The sequence below is a fragment of the Mustelus asterias genome, chromosome 1 (genome assembly GCF_964213995.1).
Source record: "Mustelus asterias chromosome 1, sMusAst1.hap1.1, whole genome shotgun sequence".
Taxonomy (NCBI): Eukaryota; Metazoa; Chordata; class Chondrichthyes; order Carcharhiniformes; family Triakidae; genus Mustelus; species Mustelus asterias.
The window spans coordinates 126,824,879-126,844,892 of NC_135801.1; the positions used below are offsets into that span (position 1 = coordinate 126,824,879).

The 20,014-nt window shown below is 41.6% G+C and overlaps 1 protein-coding gene across 8 annotated transcripts in view; it reads right to left on the reverse strand.

Moving 5' to 3' along the window:
- Window positions 1-4,788: 4,788 nt before the first annotated feature.
- LOC144497364 (kinesin-like protein KIF2A) overlaps window positions 4,789-20,014 on the reverse strand; it is a 109,783-nt gene continuing 94,557 nt past the window's right edge. For 4 of the 8 annotated variants that reach the window (XM_078218537.1, XM_078218563.1, XM_078218546.1 and 1 more), the window contains 3 exons: window positions 9,760-9,861; window positions 7,751-7,886; window positions 4,789-6,905 (listed from right to left, as the gene is read on the reverse strand). In XM_078218537.1, coding sequence (XP_078074663.1) covers window positions 6,820-6,905; window positions 7,751-7,886; window positions 9,760-9,861 — 324 coding nt within the window. In that variant the 3' untranslated portion in view covers window positions 4,789-6,819. Of the gene's footprint in view, window positions 6,906-7,750; window positions 7,887-9,759; window positions 9,882-20,014 lie in introns of all 8 variants that reach the window. The other 4 variants (XM_078218553.1, XM_078218572.1, XR_013498543.1 and 1 more) reach the window with 2 other exon arrangements.

A 20,014-nucleotide genomic window follows, 5' to 3' on the forward strand; every position in this document is an offset into this window, starting at 1 on the left:
AAAGCACAAGTCAGGAGTGTGATGGAATACTCCCTACTTGTCTGGGATAAGTGCAGTTCCAACAACATTCAAGAAGCTTGACACCATCTACGACAAAGCAGCCCTCTTGATTGGCACCACATCCACAAACATCCACTCGCTCCACCACCGAAGCTCAGTAATACACTGCACTGCTGAAATTCATCAAAGATCCTTGGACAGCACCTTCCAAACCCAAGACCACTTCCATCTAGAAGGACAAGGCCATCACATACCTGGGAACACCACCACCTGCAAGTTCCCCTCCAAACCACTCACCATCCTGACTTGGAAATATATCGATGTTCCTTTGCAGTCAGTGAGTCAAAATCCTGTAATTCCTTCCCTGACAGCATTTTGAGTTAACCCACAGCTTGTGGACTGTAGCAATTCAAGAAGGCAGCTCACCACCACCTTCTCAAGGGCAATTCAGGATGGGCAATAAATGCTGGCCCACTAGCGATACCAATGTCACACAAATGAATAAAAACAGAATTTCTAACCTCTGATCTGCACTTGTGGCTGCAGTGCTGATATGACCAGTCAATGGTAATCTCCCAACGATATTTAAGGTGGGTCACTCTGCAAAGGTTTTTTTTTATTCATTCAGAAGGAGAGAGCATTTATTGCCCTTGAACTGAATGTCTTGCTAGGCCATTTCAGAGTCAATCATATTGCTGTGATTAATAGGATAGTGGGTTTCCTCCCCTAAAAGAAAAAGAACATTAGTAAACCAGATAGGTTTCTACAATCGACAATGGTTTCATGGTCATCATTAGACTTTTAATTCCAGACTTTTAGTGAGTTCAAATTTCACCATCAGCCATAGATTTGAACCTGGATCTCCAGGGAACTGGGACTCTGGCTGACTACTCCTGCGACAATATCATGACATTACTGCCTCCTCCGCAACAGTGATGCAATTAAAATGTGAAGGTGAAGTGGTTCGAACCTCTCTTGTTGAAGATGATCATTGCTTGGCACTTATATAGCATGAATGTTACTTGTCCCACATCAGCCCAAGCCTGAAAGCTGACCAAGTCATATTGCGTGCTACTTCTGACTGTTACAATACCTGAGCAATTGCAAAATGGACTAAATACTGTTTAATCATCAGCACACACGTCCTTTTCTGATCTGATGATGGAGACGTAACTGATTTAGTAGCTAAAGCTGGATGGGTCTATGATATTATCCTGAGGAACTTCTGCAATAATATCATGGGGCTGAGGTGATTGACCACTAACACAATTTTTTGTGCTTGGTACAATTCCAGCCCAGAAGTTATTCCCATACTCCACTGACTTCAATTTTATTAGTGTTCCTTTGTATCAGATTCAATAAAACGTCACCTTGTTTGTCAAGGACAATTACGCTCAGCTCACCTCTGGAGTTTTGTTTTGTCTTGTCTTGTTATGACCAAGGCTGAAATGAGGTCTAGAGACAAGTGGTACTGGTAAAGTCCAAACTGATAGCACAGTCAACAATATTTTCCACCACTTTGCTGATGGTTGAGAGTAAACTGACAGATGGTAAGTGGGAGAATTGGATTGGAGCACCATATTACCAACAACAAAGTAGCTAGCGCGACTCATGCTGCCTCAAGTGGACCCTGAAATCTTGATCTGGCAGCCATCAGAAAATCCAGTCACAAATCTAGAGCTTGATTGAGTTATGGAAAGCAAGAAGTCATTATTGAAGCACTGCAGCTCCAGGCCAAAAAAAAACACATTCACTAAGTTTTGGAATTTGCCCATGGTGTGCAGGAAGATAGTAGCAATATGCTATTTTATGGCAACTTGCACTATTCACCATTTGATTTGCAACAAGGTCCTCGTACCTACCATTTACCACAAACCTGTTCTTAAGCTGTTGCATGACAACACATACCTATGCTTCTGGGTTTGTCAAGAATAACTGAACTGGAGGCAGACACCCTTCTCCATTGAACCCTATAAAAGGTGGAAACTGAGGAAGAATCCTGAGAAAATTGATAAATCTTTGATGAATGTTTAAAATTTAGACGCTTCCAAACATTAATGCCAATGTTCTCAGCTGATCTTCAGATCACCTGCAATGATTTACTAGTGGCAGCACTGTTCATTTTTCTCTTCCCAACCACCATTTTCTATTCTTCCAACTCCCGATCATATCTGGCCCAGCTATCAGTAAGCACACCTGGACATTATGTAACAGGTTAGTCCCAAACCAAAACCAGTTCTCATTGAAAATTCACCATGCATTTTCCCCCCTGGCTAGACCAGTACAAATTGCCCAATCCCAACTGCCCTCGAGAAGTTGGTGGTGAATCACTTTCTTCAATGGTGCCAGTCCATGTGGTGTAGGTACATCCACACTGCTGTTAGGAAGGCTGTTCCAGGATTTTAATTCAGCAACAATGAAGGAATGGTGATACAGTTCCAAGTCAGGATGGTGTGTAGCTTGAAGAACTATTTGCAGGTGGTGGTGTTCTCATGTTTTGGCTGTTCTTGTCCTTCTTGATGATAGAGGTCAAGTATTTGGAAGGTGCAGTCGAAGGAGCTTTGGTGAGTTGCTACTGTGCATCTTGTAGATTGTACACAATGCTTCAGTTGTGCATTCGTGATGAAGAGTGAATTTTGAAATTGGATAGGTATCAATCAAGCAAGCTGCTTTGTCCTGGATGGTTTCGACCCTGAGTGTTGTTTGGGTTGTACCCATCCAGGCAAGGAGAGAGCATTCCATCATACTCCTGACTTGTGCCTTGTACATGGTGGATAGGCTTTAGGGAGTCAGGAGCGAATTAATCGCTGCAGCTTTCTCAGTCTCTAATCTGCTCTTGTAGCCATTGTCTTTACAGGCAGATGCAGTTCATTTTCTGGTCAATGCTAACTGCCAGGCTGTTGATATGGACTTTAATAAAACCTTCGATAAGGTTCCTCGTGGCAGGCTGATACAGAAGGTGAAGTCATATGGGATCTGAGCTGAGCTGATAAGATGGATACAAAATTTGCCTGGGGCATAGAAAACAGAGTAGCAGTGGAAGGGTACTTTTCTAACTGGAGGTCTGTGACAAGCAGTGTTCCACAAGTATAAGTGCTGGGGCTTCTATATATATATATATATATATATTATATATATGAGAGAGGGGAAAATGTAGTTGAGACCTGAACTGAAAGATGGCAGATGGAGTTTAACCTGGACAAATGTGAGATGTTGCAATTTGGAAGGTCAACTGGAGAAGGAAAGTATACAGTAAATGGTAGAGCCCTTAGAAATACTAGCATACAAGAGGGATCTAGGCATGCAGATTCACATTCCCTGAAGGTGGCAACTCTGGTCAACAAGGTGATCAGGAAGATGTATGGCCTGCTGGCCTTCATCGGTCAGAGCTTTGAGTATAGGAATTGGAAAATCATGTTGCAGCTGTAGAAGACTTTGGTTAGGCCACATTTGGAGTATTGTGTACAATTCTGGTCGCCACATTCCCGGAAAGATGTTGATGCATTGGAAAGGGTGCAGAAGAAATTTACCAAGATGTTGCCTGGTTTGGAGGATATGGACAATGAAGAAAGGTTGAACAAATTTGGATTGTTTTCATTGGAGTGTCGGAGGATGAGGGGGGACCTGATATAGGTTTACAAGATTATGACAGGCTTGGATAGAGTGGATAATCAGAGTCTTTTTCCCAGAGTCAAAGGGTCAATTACTCGGGGGCATAGGTTGAAAGTGAGGGGGAAAGTTTAAAAGAGATGTAAGGGGCACGTTTTTCATACAGAGGGTGGTGAATGCCTGGAACATGCTGCCAAAGGAGGTGGTGGAAACAGATTCTATAACAACGTTCAAGAGGCATCTCGATAGATACATGAATAGGCAGTGAATAGAGGGATGTGGACCACACAGAGGCAAGAAAATATTAGATTAGAGAAGCATCTGTGTCGACACAGACTTGGTGGGCTGAAGGGCCTGTTCCTGTACTGTACTGTTCTTTGATAGAATGGATTTCAGCAATGGGAATTGCTTACTGACATTATAACAAACTGCAAGAGTATAAAAATCCATGGTGGTCATTAACTGAGCTTTTGAGATGACAGTTTAAATTATTCCCATTTTATTTAATTTCTTTTTAGAAATAAGAGAATTCCTTGGGTACTTTTGTTCTATTTGGTGTCTGCCCTCTGCTAATTGCAATACAGATGGTCCACATTGACCAAAAAATACTTTTGTGATTCATTTAAGAGTCATTATAGTTAAATCACTACAAGTTTATAAAGAATAATGAAACCAACACTAAATGAGAATCAGCTGATAACAGGATACAGTATTGCTACATAGACTATATTAGTGTTTAAATTCACAATTGAAATATTCTTTTGAATAGAACAATGTGCTGTACGAGTTATCCAAATATTTCTTCTTAGTTACTATAACATTCATGTACTCAGTTCCTGTGGAAGTAAATTGTTTTAACGAGGCCATTAAACAACCTAAAAATGATGAAGCATCAAAGAGGGAGCAAACCAGCTGAGAGACGCATAAATGGAGCAGAAATGGCAGGAATATAAATTATATATTAAATTCATCTTTCAAATCTCAATTCTATGTCAGGAACAAATGCTATTTAAAACTAATATAATTCTGACTTGAAAATGAATAGAATCTAGACTACAACATGATATCTGGAAGAAAAAACAAAACGAGTGATGCACTGTGCTATTGCTAAGTTAACAAAGGCACTGCGTGTTACAAAAGCATATATGAAAAACAAAAACTATTTCAAAACCCATGCATCCATGTCTAGCTTCCTTTAATTTTTTTTCGGTATTTTACAAAAGGCTACTTAGAAACTTAAGATCAAAACATCACAAAAAGTACTTAAAAGTAAATCTTACACACAACCCTTCACTATTCCAAACAATTCTGTAACTAAGATGATTTAAAGTAAAATATTATGCTTCAAAATATCAATTATTATATTTGGGTGTCCTGAGCTGCCAAGATCAGGGTTCTCGATTGATGTTAAGCAACTATCTCTCCTAAGTTGATGACTAATTGAAAACAAAGGTGTTAATATATTTTTCTAAATGCCCAGTTTCCAGTCGACTTATCACAATGAACACAACAGTTTATCAAAGCTCTCCAAACATTATATTGTCATCTACAGTACTAAATCATATCTCAATGTGGCTCATGTATGGATTATGTGAAGTTCTGATTGCATTAAATACACATTTTACATTAATTGGAAAGATGCTGCATTAAACTTAACTTTTCACATTCAGAAACATTTTACTGATGCTTGCAGGAGGTAAACTGGCAAAATGAATGGATTGAAATTTTGCTTCGTCAGTATACAAATGAGATAAGAACAAGTGGTAATTACAAATGAGAAATCATTAACTTGTACATTTTTGTCCAGCTGGAATTTGTCAGATCATACCAATACAATGGTTTACGTTGCTTTAATACTACATTTCAAATACAAAGTTTAAATTAACTTAGAAGAAAATTTTATAATATACATAACTGATGAGATTTTGAACATAAACATTGCCACAGGAATCAAAAGAATTAAGGAAAGCAGACTAAAGTTTTCCTAAAACTTTGTTTCCCAATGATGTCTCCACTGTTCATCTGAACAGCATGAAGCATCAACACTGTAAACTATTCCACACACTCATTTGTAAGCTTCAAGTTACCAGTGCTCCAAAATGTATTAATACGTTAGTAATCACCATTTAAATCTATATTTTAATTAATCATTTTTAGTAAAAGTAAACGCTCAAATTAAAACTTTGAAATGAGGAAACTTTGTCATTGAATCCTATTCTTTCATTTAGAAATTACCATAACATCTAGTGCATGTTCTGACTTTGCTTGAAATACAACCCCTCCCAATAGTTCACTTTAGTTTCAATATTCTTTATAGCTGGTAAAATGAGATGCTGTAAAGCATTTTACAGTAATTTTAAAAATTCAGTGTACACTGCAAAACAGCTACACTTACAGACTTAATTGATATATGATATGTATGTGGAATGTCAAGCTGCATTTGTGTACCATCTCAAGACATTTCAGATCATCTGCTATTTTAAATACATTGATGATATGGCACATATTTTGTGAGATAATAGAACAAACTAGACAAAGGATGGCTCAAACACACAACTAAAACAGAAAAATACATAGCACAATAAATTAATTCACACAGGAAACAAGGAATGCATTTTTATTAAGTAATAGCTGTGCCTAATGTTGGGGCACCTGCTGGTTTGAAGACACCTGCTGCTTTGGGGACATCAGCCTCTGGCACAGAGAAAACAGGAAAAGCTCAGTCTGGTCTATGGGAAGTTACTTCACACCACAAATGGGTTGTGCATGCATACAAACACACTTCAAAACTGAACAGCCAGCTATGATAACAAAATGTAACCACATCAATTTAGAAATAAAATAAAAAATACAGAGTATCTAAAAGCATAATCTCCACAGTTATTTTGACACAGTTTTTAAAAAAAAGTTGGCAAGGATTTTCTTTCCAAAGTTTCTTGGCAAAGCCCAAAAACTTTCAAATAAAGTACTTCATAAAGTCCTAACCCTGTGAATTTGTGCTGTTGGATTAGAAGCAATAGTAGTAATACCATGGGAGTGTGTTCAGAAGAAAAATTATTCAAGTCAAAGAATAGAAAGTTTCAATTGATGTAGTTCCAAAAGTTCTTAGCGCTCCAGTGATTGGATTCTGGTGACCACAGCTGACATTAGTAAGGAAGTTTCAGTAATAAAGATTTAGTGAATCAGTTAATCCTTAGCAGGGTCTGTCATTTAAATAGCTCGTGGCCGTTTGGGATTGATCTGCTTACTAGCCTGTTCTTCCTCCTGAAGAGTTGTACGGAAGGCTTTTACTTTATCTGTAAACAGAAGATACAAGAGATTCATATGCTGCAGGAAAAGAAAGGTAATTTTCACTTTGGGTGGTGGCAGGAGTGGGTGGGAAAAGAAAATAACTATTGCAAGTTTTCTGACAGCTAAAGTGAATATTTTACATCCAATATATGCTCAGTAATGTGCACAGGAGAAACAGAGCCAAATCTATAGGATATGATGAATTAGGATAATTATTTGTATTACTCACTGTAAAAGATAGCTTTATAACAATGAACAGTACCAGTTTAAAGTGAGTAATAGAAACTGAACCTCTTTACAAAATATAAATGAAATCTATTAACTCAAACAATTTTTCCCATTTCTGTGAATCAAGGGTAGAAATTATTTAAAGTATTCTTTAAATTTCAATCTCAATTCCTCACATTAAACTCATTAAAGTTCATGAGTTCATCAACTCATTAAAACAATGAGTAATTGTTCGTGGGATCTGGCAAGGCCAGCATTTATTGTCCACTCCCAATTGCCCCAGAGAAAGTGTTGGTGAGCCGCCTTCTTGAACCACTGCAGTCCATGTGGTGTAGGTACAACTACAGTGCTGTTAGGGAGGAGTTCCAGGATTTTGAGGTTGTGTCAATGAAGGAATGGCAACATATTTTCTCAATGGGATCATGCCATAAAGATGTGCTTATACCAATCAATGGCATTTAATCCACTGGCTGGAAACTTGGGCTTTTAAGAACTGAATTTTTAAAAACAGTCTGAAAAGGGTGACTAGAAATCAGTCAAACAATGGCTGCCCAAATTTGCATTAGACAGATATATTCACTTCTAATGCCGATTGATTGTGATTACATTTCTGTAAACCTACCTCTCAATTCTGTTAGAATTTCAACTTTCTGGTCTAAAATAGCTTCCAGCTGTGTGGAGTATGCATCCACATCATAATCCACTTCTTCAGTCATCTCCAAAAGTGATTTTTCATCCTCTAGCCACCGAATAGATTCCTGCAGATGAAACCAAACCAAATGTAGATACTGCACAATAACTAGTTGTAAACTCTTCTAGGCAGTTAATTCAAAATAATTAGGTCCTTGAACTAATTGATTTTGTAAATCCTTAAGTAAAATAATTCAAACCATTAATACAAGTTAAAAGTAATTCAACTTGTTCCATGACACCCTATGCTCATAGAATCCCTACAGTGCAGAATGAGGCCATTCGGCCCATTGTGTCTGTACTGACCACAATCCCACCCAGGCCCTATTCTCGTAACCCCACATATTTACCCTGCTAATCCCCTGACACTAGGGTCAATTTAGCATGGCCAATCAACCTAACCTGCACATCTTTGGAGGAAACCAGAGCACCCAGAGGAAACCCATTAAGATACAGGGAGAAGATGCAAACTCCGCACAGACAGTGATCCGAGGACGGAAGTGAACTTGGGTCCCTGGCACTATGAGGCAACAGTGCTAACCACTGTGCCACCCAATTCTCAAAAAGCATTAATTTATTAAGGTAACACACAAAAAGGTATTTGGCAAAACAAGGTTAGTGTTAGTGAGAAGTGAGGGGGTAATGGACAGGAATTAGACATTAGGAACGAGCGAGTTAGTTTTAGGTTGGTTAGCTGCAATGGGTGGGGTGCCACAAGGGTCATTGCTTAAGCCTCAGTTATTTATGGAACAGAATTTTATTTTTGCCTGCCAGTGGGTTTACAAGGGGGAGGGCCCTTAAAATTCCTTGAGTAGCCTTACAACCACCCTCCCTATGAGGCCCTTAAGTGGTCAATATCACTTACTGCCTGGCCCCACACTTACCTGGTTGTGGACTCCAGGAGTTAGAATCTGAAGACTGTTCATAATCCCAGTCCTGGCACTGCAGTGACTATAGGGCTGCCGGTCAATCAGATAAACCCGCAGAACTTCAGAGGGGTGGAATCTAGTCTCCAGCCAATTAACGCTACGCGGATGTGTTCCCCGTTGTTTCTTCGGGTAGCGGGGTGGGAAACCCTACCATCTAAAAAATCCTAGTCATGAAGTATCTTAATGACTTGGGCAAGGTGGCCAAGTACTGAGGACATAAAGCTTGGTGGGAAAGTAAGCTGTAAAGAAGGCACATAGAGACAGCTAAAGAATTTAGGTTAAATAAATGCCCTCGAGGAAAATGGTAGTGAGCTACCTTCTTGAACTGTCACAGCCCATGCAATGTAGGTTCACTCAGTGTTATTAAGTGGGGTGGAAGAGGGTTTCCAACTGAGGGAGAAAACCAGCCATGATCTTATTGAATGGCATAGCAAGATTGTGTGGTGAATGGCCTACTTTCTTATGTTATATTCTACTTTGCTAGCTAAAAGTCTTTGCTTTAAATTTGTTCTTGAATTCTATTGTCCATTATGGATATGGAAGTGGGTTTTTTTTTGTGTACAAATTTCTGACTAGCCAAAAACAGCCCTTGAAATCATTAAAAATATTTTTGGAAGTATTGACTAGAGATTCTCTTTCCCACAAAGAATTTCTGTACAACTTGAATTGTTTATGGTACCATGATTAGAAACAAACAAAAGTTGATCCTAATTGAATCATACTATAGTAACTCTTACTATGCCCATAACCAAATTTACATTCAATAATTCCATAAGTTGCTAGGTTAAACTGATGACGGTTAAGAGGATGTTTAGGAGTGAAACTGTGTCAAGCTGGCTAGCAGTAGAGTGGAAACTTTGGGACAGAAAAAGTAAAGACAATTGTCCCCCAGGTTACTGCAACAATTGTAGCTCAATGGAAATGAACTGATGATCACTTTAGAAATTGACATAATTGTACAACATTCCTGTGGAGTTATTTGAGGAAATATGTGCACAAATTTATTTCTTACCTGGAATATTGCTCGATGGTCCTCTACGACCTGTTCTTCCATTTCGACCATTTGAGACACTGCTTCATGGAAAGTGAACAGCTGAGGTGAAACCTCCTCCTCCTCGAAACACAAGTAATAGGCTGAATCAGCCACGAGTGTTTTAAAAATGTATTCTTTCAATTAAAAACTGAGAACAAAACTTAAATCCACTTAAGCCCAAGCAATGCTTTGGTATATTCAATCAATTATAAACAAGACAAACATACAGCTCAAAAATATGCACACACATTTCTCCATAGAGATGGGGTGCTTCAGGTGATTACAGATTTAAGGTCATTGGCAAAAGAATGAAAGGCAACATTTGGATTTTTTTTAAAACACTGTTGTGATCTGGAATACATTGCCTGATTTGATGGTGGAAGCAAATTCAATATTAAATTTCACACAAGGAAAATACTTAGATAAATACTTGAAGGGAAAACATTTTACAGGTCTATAAGGAAAGAGTGAAGGAGTACAATTAATTGGATAGCACTTTCAAAGAGTTGCCATAGGCACATCGCAATGAATAGCATCCTTTCATGCTGTGTGATATTAACCACGACCCTGTAAAGTCAAATCAGTTAATTCAACAGTAACAGTGTGAACTTACATTGTCTGGGGATGAGACAATGGAGGAAGAACTTACAGTATAAAAGTTCTCCCTTTTACACACCGGAAGGCTTTTTTTAAGCCAGACGTTAATCAAAACTGTGGTAACTTCAGCCACAAAAGGTTGTGAAACACGTTTATAAATTCAAACTGCTTTATATACAAAGAAACATGAAAATATAATACAGCAAGAATGCAGAACACTCTGTAACACCCCCCCCCCCCCTTAATTTAAATCCTCATGAAGGACTGGAATACAATGCAACTAATATCTTAACTATACACGAGTCTTTCAGGAACTTTGTGACCACATTCTGGTCTGTGCAGTATGACTGGTGACTGTCAACTCTGGTGATGCTTGACTTAGGTCAGCTGAACTTGTGGGTGTAGGAGTAGCTTGAGTATCTGTGCATGAGTGCCGCTCTCCTGAAGTACGGTCTAATGGAAGTCCTCGTACAACAGGAACCACTTCTTGTTGCAAGGCATCACACAACAGAGAGAGTCACCTGTCTTGCTCATAATGAACCAGCAGATTAGTTGACTGTAGCAACACTTTCACATCCTGGAAAGATTTCTCCTGTGCTGGCCTTCACTTCCATTTGGTTTCTTTGTGAAGTAGTAGATACAGTGGCACCAACACTGTTGAAAGATCTGAAAAAACTTCCCTAGTAATTTACCATATCCAGAAATGACCTGAAATTGACAAATGCCTGGGATTTGGAGCTTCCTTAATAGCTCAGCCCCTCCCCCATCCCCGTCCTAGAGATGCCACACACAGTGCTGGAAAACACACTCGCTATGCTTCAGATGTAGTCCTGCTTCTAAAAACCTCTAACACATGATCTAGGTTGCTGAGGTGCTCCTCCTTAGTTTTCCTGGTAATTAAGATGTTGTCCAAATAAAATGTCACACGAGGAATGCCTTGTAACAGATTGTGTTCATCGTCCTTGAAAGATTGCCGGATTGGAGGATACTCCAAAAAAACAGATGGTTGTATTGAGTGTTTGTGAGTGTTGTTAATGACATGCTGCATTGAGTCCTCCTCTGGTAAGAGTTGCAGGTAGGCATGACTAATGTCCAACTTTGAAAACATCTTTGCTCCAGGAAGGGTTGAAAACAGATCTACCACCCTCAAGTTGTAAGTGAACAATTTGGAAGCCTGATTGATGGTAAGCTTGTAATCACCACATATGCGCACTGTACCATGACCTTTAAGAACAGAAACAATCGGAGCTGTCCAACGAGAGAACTGAATGGGCTCAATGATTCCAAGCTTTCGCATTCGAACTCCTCCTCCACTTTGCCTTTTATAGCGCAGGATACCGTTCTGGGTTTGAAAAAGTGAGTAGCCTGAACAAGTTAACTGTGGTACCATGTAATGAACCCAGCTCATCCTTGAACAATTCGGGGTTTTTCTGGATGACATCCACTGTCACTTGTGTGTTTAATCTTACTACAGTTCAATGGAATTTTTCTGAGCTGGTCACGTCCTAATAGACTCAGCCCCTTCCCATACACCACCAGGGAGCGTGCTCTCACTTCTCGGTTGTTGTAAACAACATTCACTTCTAATGCCCCAAGCAATGGTATGGTCTCTCTGGTATACATCCAAAGTTTGATTTCTGCCTGAGTAAGGACTGGTGCCTGCTTAGCATCCCAAGTCTTCCTGAAGGTCTCCTCACTGATTACCAATGCAGCGGCTCCTGTGACCATCTCCATTTTGATTTGTTTACCATCGATCTCCACATAGCATAGTCTCTGCACACTCCTCATTCATATTGAACAAGTCGCAAGATTGCTCCTCTACCTGGTCTGTGCTTTCCACGTGATGCATTGCTGACTGGGGCTTTTTCAAATTTGAATCTCCCTGACTTTGACTTGCTCTTAGACCTTGGCACTTCTAAGCTAAAATGACCCTTGTTGCTGCATAAACTTGCAATGATTTGCACAGTGTGACTCTCCACACCTAAAACACTCCACTGTCTTCACCTTTTTACTTGCAGCCTCTTTCTTTACTTGATGCAGTTGAAATGCTGGAATCAATTAAGTAATAGCAGCACATTTGAAAAATCATGACCTAGTCAAGCAGTTAGCATGGCTTCATTAAAGGGAAATCATGTCGGACTAATTTATTGAGGAAGTCTCAATCAGAGTGGATAGAGGGGAACCAGTCGATGTGCTGTATTTGGACTTCCAGAAGGCATTTGACAAGGTAGCTCACAAAAGGTTAGGTCATAACATAAAAGCTCATGGTGTTGGAGGTAGTATAGTTGCATGGATAGAAAATTGGCTAATAGGCAGGAAACAGTGAGTGGGGATAAGGGATAATGTTTCAGGTTGGCGACCTGCAACCAATAGGATTAACATAGAACATAGAAAAGCTGCAGCACAAACAGGCCCTACGGCCCACAAGTTGCGCCGAACATGTCCCTACCTACCAGGCTTACCTATAACCCTCTATCTTACTAACTTCCATGAACTTATCCAAAAGTCTCTTAAAAGACCCTATCGAATCCGCCTCCACCACCACTACCGGCAGCCGGTTCCACGCACCCACCACCCTGAGTGAAAAACTTACCCCTAACATCTGCTCTGTACCTACTCCCCAGCACCCTAAACCTGTGACCTCTTGTGGCAACCATTTCAGCCCTGGGTAAAAGCCTCTGAGAATCCACTCTATCAATACCCCTCAACAACTTATACACCTCTATCAGGTCACCTCTCATCCTTCACCTCTCCAAGGAGAAAAGACTTAGCTCTCTCAACCTATCCTCATAAGGCATGCCACCTAATCCAGGCAACATCCTTGAAAATTTCCTCTGCACCCTTTCTATGGCTTCCACATCCTTTCTGTAATGAGGCGACCAGAACTGGGCACAATACTCCAGGTGGGGTCTGACCACGGTCCTATACAGCTGCAGCATTATCTCCCGATATCTAAACTCAATTCCTCTATTGATGAAGGCCAGCCTTCTTAACCACAGCCTCTACCCGCGATGCTGCTTTGAGCCTCCTATGAACCCGGACCCCAAGATCCTTCTGATCTTCCACACTGCCAAGCGTCTTACCCTTAATATTATATTCTTTCATCCTATTTGACCTGCCAAAATGAACCACCACACACTTATCTGGGTTGAAGTCCATCTGCCACTTCTCCGCCCAGTCTTGCATCTTATCTATGTCTTGTTGCAACTGCTGACATCCTTCTACACTATCCACAACCCCACCAACCTTTGTGTCATCAGCAAACTTGCCAACCCATCCTTCCAGTTCCTCATCCAGGTCATTTATAAAAATCACAAAGAGCAAGGGTCCCAGAACAGATCCCTGGGGCACTCCACTGGTGACCGACCTCCATGCTGAAAATGACCCATCTACAACCACTCTGCCTTCTGTGGGCAAGCCAGTTCTGAATCCACAAAGCAATGTCCCCTTGTATCCCATGCCCCTTCACTTTCTCAATGAGCCTTGCATGGGGCACCTTATCAAACGTCTTGCTGAAATCCATATAAACTACATCTACCGCTCTTTCTTCGTCTATGTGTCTAGTTACATCTTCAAAAAATTCAATTAGGCTCGTGAGGCTGGCTATTTTTGATCATACTATTCCTCTCCAGATGTTCATAAATCCTGCCTCTCAGGATCTTCTCCATCAACTTACCAACCGCTGAGGGGAGACTCACCGGTCTATAATTTCCCGGGCTACCTCTTCTCCCTTTCTTGAATAACGGAACCACATCCACAATCCTCCAATCCTCCAGAACCTCTCCCGTCTCTATTGATGACTCAAAGATCATCGCCAGAGGCTCAGCAATCTCTTCCCTCGCCTCCCACAGTAACCTGGGGTACATCCCATCCGGTCCCGGCGATTTATCTAACTTGATGCTTTTCAAAAGCTCCAACACATCCTCTTTCCTAATGTCCACATGCTCAATCTTCTCAGTCCTCTGCAAGTCTGCAATGCAACTACCAAGATCCTTTTCCACTGTGAATACTGAAGTAAAGTATTCATCGAGTACCTTTGCCATTTCTACCAGTTCTATACAGACTTTCCCACCGTCACATTTGATAGGTCCTACTCCTTCACATCTTATCTTCTTGCTCTTAACATACTTGTAGAATGCCTTGGGGTTTTCCTTTATCCTGTCTGCCAAGGCCTTCTCATGACCCCTTCTTGCTCTTCTAATTTCCCTCTCAAGTTCCTTCCTACTAGTCGTATACTCTTCTAGATTTCTAACATTACCTAGCTCCCTGAACCTTTTGTAGGCTTTTCTTTTCTTCTTGACTAAATTCGTTACAGCTTTCGTGCACCATGGTTCCTGTGACCTACCATAACTCCCCTGTCTCATTGGAATGTTGCTGTGCAGAGCTCCAGACAAATTTTCCTTGAAAATTTGCCACATTTCTTCTGTACATTTCCCTGAGAAAACCTCCTTCCAGTTTATGCCTCTAATTTCCTGCCTAATAGCCTCATAATTGCCCTTACTCCAAATAAACACTTTCCTAGCTTGACTGATCTTATCTCTCTCCAATGCTAATGCAAAGGAGATAGAGTTATGATCACTATCCCCAAAATGCTCTCTCACTGAGAGATCTGACACCTGCCCAGGTTCATTCCCTAATACCAAATCAAGTACAGCCTCTCCTCTTGTAGGCTTATCCACATACTGTGTCAGGAAGCCCTCCTGAACACACCTAACAAACTCCTCCCCATCTAAACCCATTACCCTAGGGATATTCCAATAGATATTTGGGAAATTAAAATCTTTCATCACGAACACTCTGTTATTATCACATCTCTCCAGGATCTGCTTCCCAATCTGCTCCTTCATGTCCCTGCTACTATTGGGCGGCCTATAAAAAACACCCAGTAAAGTTATTGACGCGTTCCTGTTGCGAACCTCCACCCACAGAGATTCTGTCGACAATCCCTCTGTGGCATCCATCTTTTCTACAGCCGTGACACTATCCCTGATCAACAGTGCTACTCCCCCACCTCTTTTGCCTTCTTCCCTGTCTCTCCTGAAACATCTGAAACCCGGCACTTGAAGTATCCAGTCCTGTCCCTGAGATAACCAAGTCTCTGTAATGGCCACCACATCACACATCCAAGTAGTGATCCACGCTCTAAGCTCATCCATTTTGTTCACTACACTCCTTGCGTTAAAATACACACATCTCAACCCTTCGGTCTGAGCGCTCCCCTTCTCCATCACCTGCCTATCTCACACTGTCTACAAGCCCCTTTTATTTTTAAGCTAACCTCTTCTCTCCCAGTCACCTCATTTTGATTCCCACCCCCCAACCATTCTAGTTTAAACACTCCCCCGTAGCCTTAGCAAACCTTCCCGCCAGGATATTGGTCCCCCTGGGATTTAAGTGAAACCCGTCCTTTTTGTACAGGTCGCACCTGCCCCTAAAGAGGTCCCAATGATCCAGGAACCTGAATCCCTAACCCCTGCTCCAATCCCTCAGCGACGCATTTATCCTCCACCTTATTTTGTTCCTTCCCTCACTGTCTCGTGGCACAAGCAGCAATCCCGAGATTACTACCTTTGTGTTCCTTCTTAACTCCCTACCTAACTTCCTATACTCTCTTTTCATAACCCCTTCCCCTTTCCTGACTATGTCAGTGGTACCAGTATGCACCACGACCTTTGGCTCCTCTCCCTCCCACTTCAGGATTTAAATCATAGAAACCCTACAGTACAGAAAGAGGCCATTCGGCCCATCGAGTCTGCACCAACCACAATCCCACCCAGGCCCTACCCCCATATCCCTACATATTTTACCCACTAATCCCTCTAACCTACACATCTCAGGACACTAGGGGGCAATTTAAGCATGGCCAATCAACCTAACCCGCACATCTTTGGAATGTGGGAGGAAACCGAAGCACCCGGAGGAAACCCACGCAGACACGAGGAGAATGTGCAAACTCCACACAGACAGTGACCTAAGCCGGGAATCGAACCCAGGTCCCTGGAGCTGTGAAGCAGCAGTGCTAACCACTGTGCTACCGTGCCGCCCATTTCTTGGATACGGTCAGAAACACCCCTGAGCCCGGCACCAGGGAGGCAAACCACCATCCGCGCTTCTCGACTGCCTCCACAGAAACGCCTGTCTGACCCCCTCACTGTAGAGTCCCTGATCACCACTGCCTTCCTCCTCCTTTCCTTACCCTTCTGTGCTACAAGGCTGGATTCCGCGCCGGAGGCACGACCACTGCTGCTTCCACCAGGTGGGCTGTCCACCCCAACAGTACTCAAACAAGAGTACTCATTTTTAAGGGTCACAACCACTGGGGTACTCTCTACCACCTGACTTTTCCCTTTCCTGACTGTGACCCACTTGTCTGCCTCTTGTGGCCCCGGTGTGACCACCTGCCTATAACTCCTATCTATCACCTCCTCGTTTCCCCTGACCAGACGAATGTCCTCGAGCTGCAGCTCCAGTTCCCTAATTCGGTCCCTTAGGAGCCGCAGTTCGACGCACCCAGTGCAGGTATGCACTTCTGCGAGGCTAGGAGACTCCAGGACCTCCCACATCCGGCACGGAGAACAGCAAACTGGCTTCACATTCACAATGCCCCTTTTCCTCAGATTCCACAGGGAAAGAACTGAAGATTTAAAAGGTGAAACAACTAAAAACTAAACCTACCTTGCCTCGCACGTTTCCTCCTAAGCCTGTTGAGCCAAAGCCCTTCAGCCCTCACTCTGCTACCTGCTCACGATGCTGCCCACTGGATAGTGCAGCCTGCTCTTTAAACCTTCCGCGCCCTTAAAAAAAAATGTTTTTTTCTTTTTTTTCCCCCAGGTCGCCCCACGCCCGGCCTACTTCTGCTTTTCCCTTAAACTCGTAAAAAAGAAACCCCGCGAAAAAGTAATGAAAATAAAGTTAATCCCTTACCCTTTTTACTGCAGCCACAAATCGCACCTCTCTGCCTTGCACAGGGATCAGTGCCGGGACCACAACTGCTTACAATATGTATTAATGAAGGAAGAGAATGTACTTTCACCAAAATTGCAGATGACACAAAAATAGGTGGAAAGGCAAGTTGCAAGAGGGATACAGTTTACAAAGAGGTAATGATAGGTTAAGTAAGTGGGCAAAAAGGTGGCAAATGGAGTATAATGTGGGAAATGTGAAATTATTCATTTTGGAAAGAAGAATAAAAGAACCGAGTATTATTTAAATGGTGAAAAACAGCAGAAAGCTGCAACACAAAGGGACTTGGGGATACTTGTACATGAAGCACAGAAAGCTAGCACACAGCTGCAGCAGATAATCAGGAAAGCTAATGGAATGTTGACCCTTATTTCAAGGGGGTAGAGTATAAGAGTAGGGAAGTCTTGCTTCAGCTGTACAAGGTACTGATGAGACCACATCTGGAGTACTGTGAGCAGTTTTGGTCCCCTTATTTAAGGAAAGATATTATTTCACTGGAGGCAGTTCAGAGAAGATTCTCTGGGATGATCCCCGGTATACATAGAAACATATAGAAATTAGAAGCAAGAGTTATTCACTTTGGAAGAAATAATAGCAAATTGGATTATTATCTAAATGGAAAGAAATTACAACATGCTGCTGTGCAGAGGGACCTGGAGGTCCTTGTGCATGAGACGCAAAAACCCAGTCTGCAGGTGCAACAGGTGATCAAGAAGGCAAATGGGATGTTGGCCTATATCGCAAGGGGGATAGAATATAAAAGCAGAGATGTCTTGCTGCATCTGTACAGGGCATTGGTGAGGCCGCAGCTGGAATACTGTGTGCAGTATTGGTCCCCTTATTTGCGGAAGGATATATTGGCCTTGGAGGGAGTGCAGAGAAGGTTCACCAGGTTGATACCAGAGATGAGGGGTGTTGATTATGAGGAGAGACTGAGCAGATTGGGTTTGTACTCGTTGGAATTTAGAAGGCTGAGGGGGGATCTTATAGAGACCTATAAGATAATGAAGGGGCTGGATAGGGTAGAGGTGGAGAGATTCTTTCCACTTAGAATAGAAGCTGGAACTAGAGGGCACAGCCTCAAAATAAAGGGGGGTCAGTTTAGGACAGAGTTGAGGAGGAACTTCTTCTCTCAGAGGGTGGTGAATCTCTGGAACTCTCTGCCCACTGAAGTGGTGGAGGCTACCTCGTTGAATATGTTTAAATCACGGATAGATGGATTCCTGATCAGTAAGGGAATTAGGAGTTATAGGGATCAGGCGGGTAAGTGGAACTGATCCACTTCAGATCAGCCATGATCTTATTGAATGGCGGGGCAGGCTCGAGGGGCTAGATGGCCTACTCCTGCTCCTATTTCTTATGTTCTTAAGAGTGGGCCATTCCGCCCTTCGGGCCTGCTCCACCATTCATTATCATGGCTGATCATCAAATTCTGATCCCAGCATCTGTGGAGAGAGAATAGAACCAACGTTCCAAGTCTGGATAACCCTTCTCTTTTCTGTTTTTGTTTCAGATTCCAGCATCCACAGTATCAAATTCTGCCTTTGGGTTAGATAAATAATTGGTCGAATTCTTGTAGAGAGGATTGTATCAATGATAGTAATTCAATATGGAGACATGTTTCTAGAAAACTGCCATATGGATTGATGTTAGGGCTATTGCTGTGTTCTTCATTTTCTATGTTAACGGTCTAAAGAACAGCTGCCAAGTTTGTGATGACACAACGATTTTTGCGAATGCGAAAACCTTAGGAGAGTTAAAAAGACAACTCAAATCAGATGAGAGAAAATTTTTCATTTAGCAGATGACATTTATATTTACTGTTATGCACATGGGTATGGCTAAAGCCAACTTAGCCAATACAATGCAGGATTCTGAAGTTAAGTGTGTTGAGTGAAAGAGAGACCTGGATGCTAAGTAGACCAATCTAAAAGTTCACAACCAGTGCTCTGGGGCTATACAGCAAAGCAAATTGTACATCAGGATGTTTCATCAGGACAAACAGCATAAGATAAAAAGACATTATAGTTTCTTGTGCAAGACTTTGCTTAGGCCTTATTTAAAACAATCCGCCTCACATGGAGGTAATATAGAGGTCCAGAAAGGGTTCAGAGGAAGGTCACTAGATACCAACCTAGTTTAACAGTATTAAGTTAGGTGGTGGGCTTAGAAAGTAGGGTCCTCACCTCCCAGTCCTAAAAGTTCTGGTAAGCATTTATTTGCATTCAAGTACATTTACCAAGGTTCTTTTGGAATCCTGAACACTGCCATCCTTGGAAAACATGCAGCATGGTAAATGTATTTTAATGCAAATAAATGCTTAGCAGAACTTTTAGGACTCTACTAGATGGAACATTGATGGGTACGAGAAAAAAGTCAAGTGCAATTTCAGAAAAGAAACCATCTGATTCAATCCCACTAACCTGTGAGACTCCTATAATTTATGTGGCAAAGTCCAATTTCATCTTATTATGTATTGTGTACAACCCTACCATATTGCCACGTACTGTGTAAACCTAAACATTCATTCTTTTAAAGCTTTGAGACATAGAAAATGTGTCACATTTTGATCAGAAAACCTAGACACTCAAGTGGATTAAAACCCTCCAAATCTACAGTATAATTCTCCAAAAAAAAAGAGAAAATGCAAGTTGCAAATGTTCACTTGATGTCA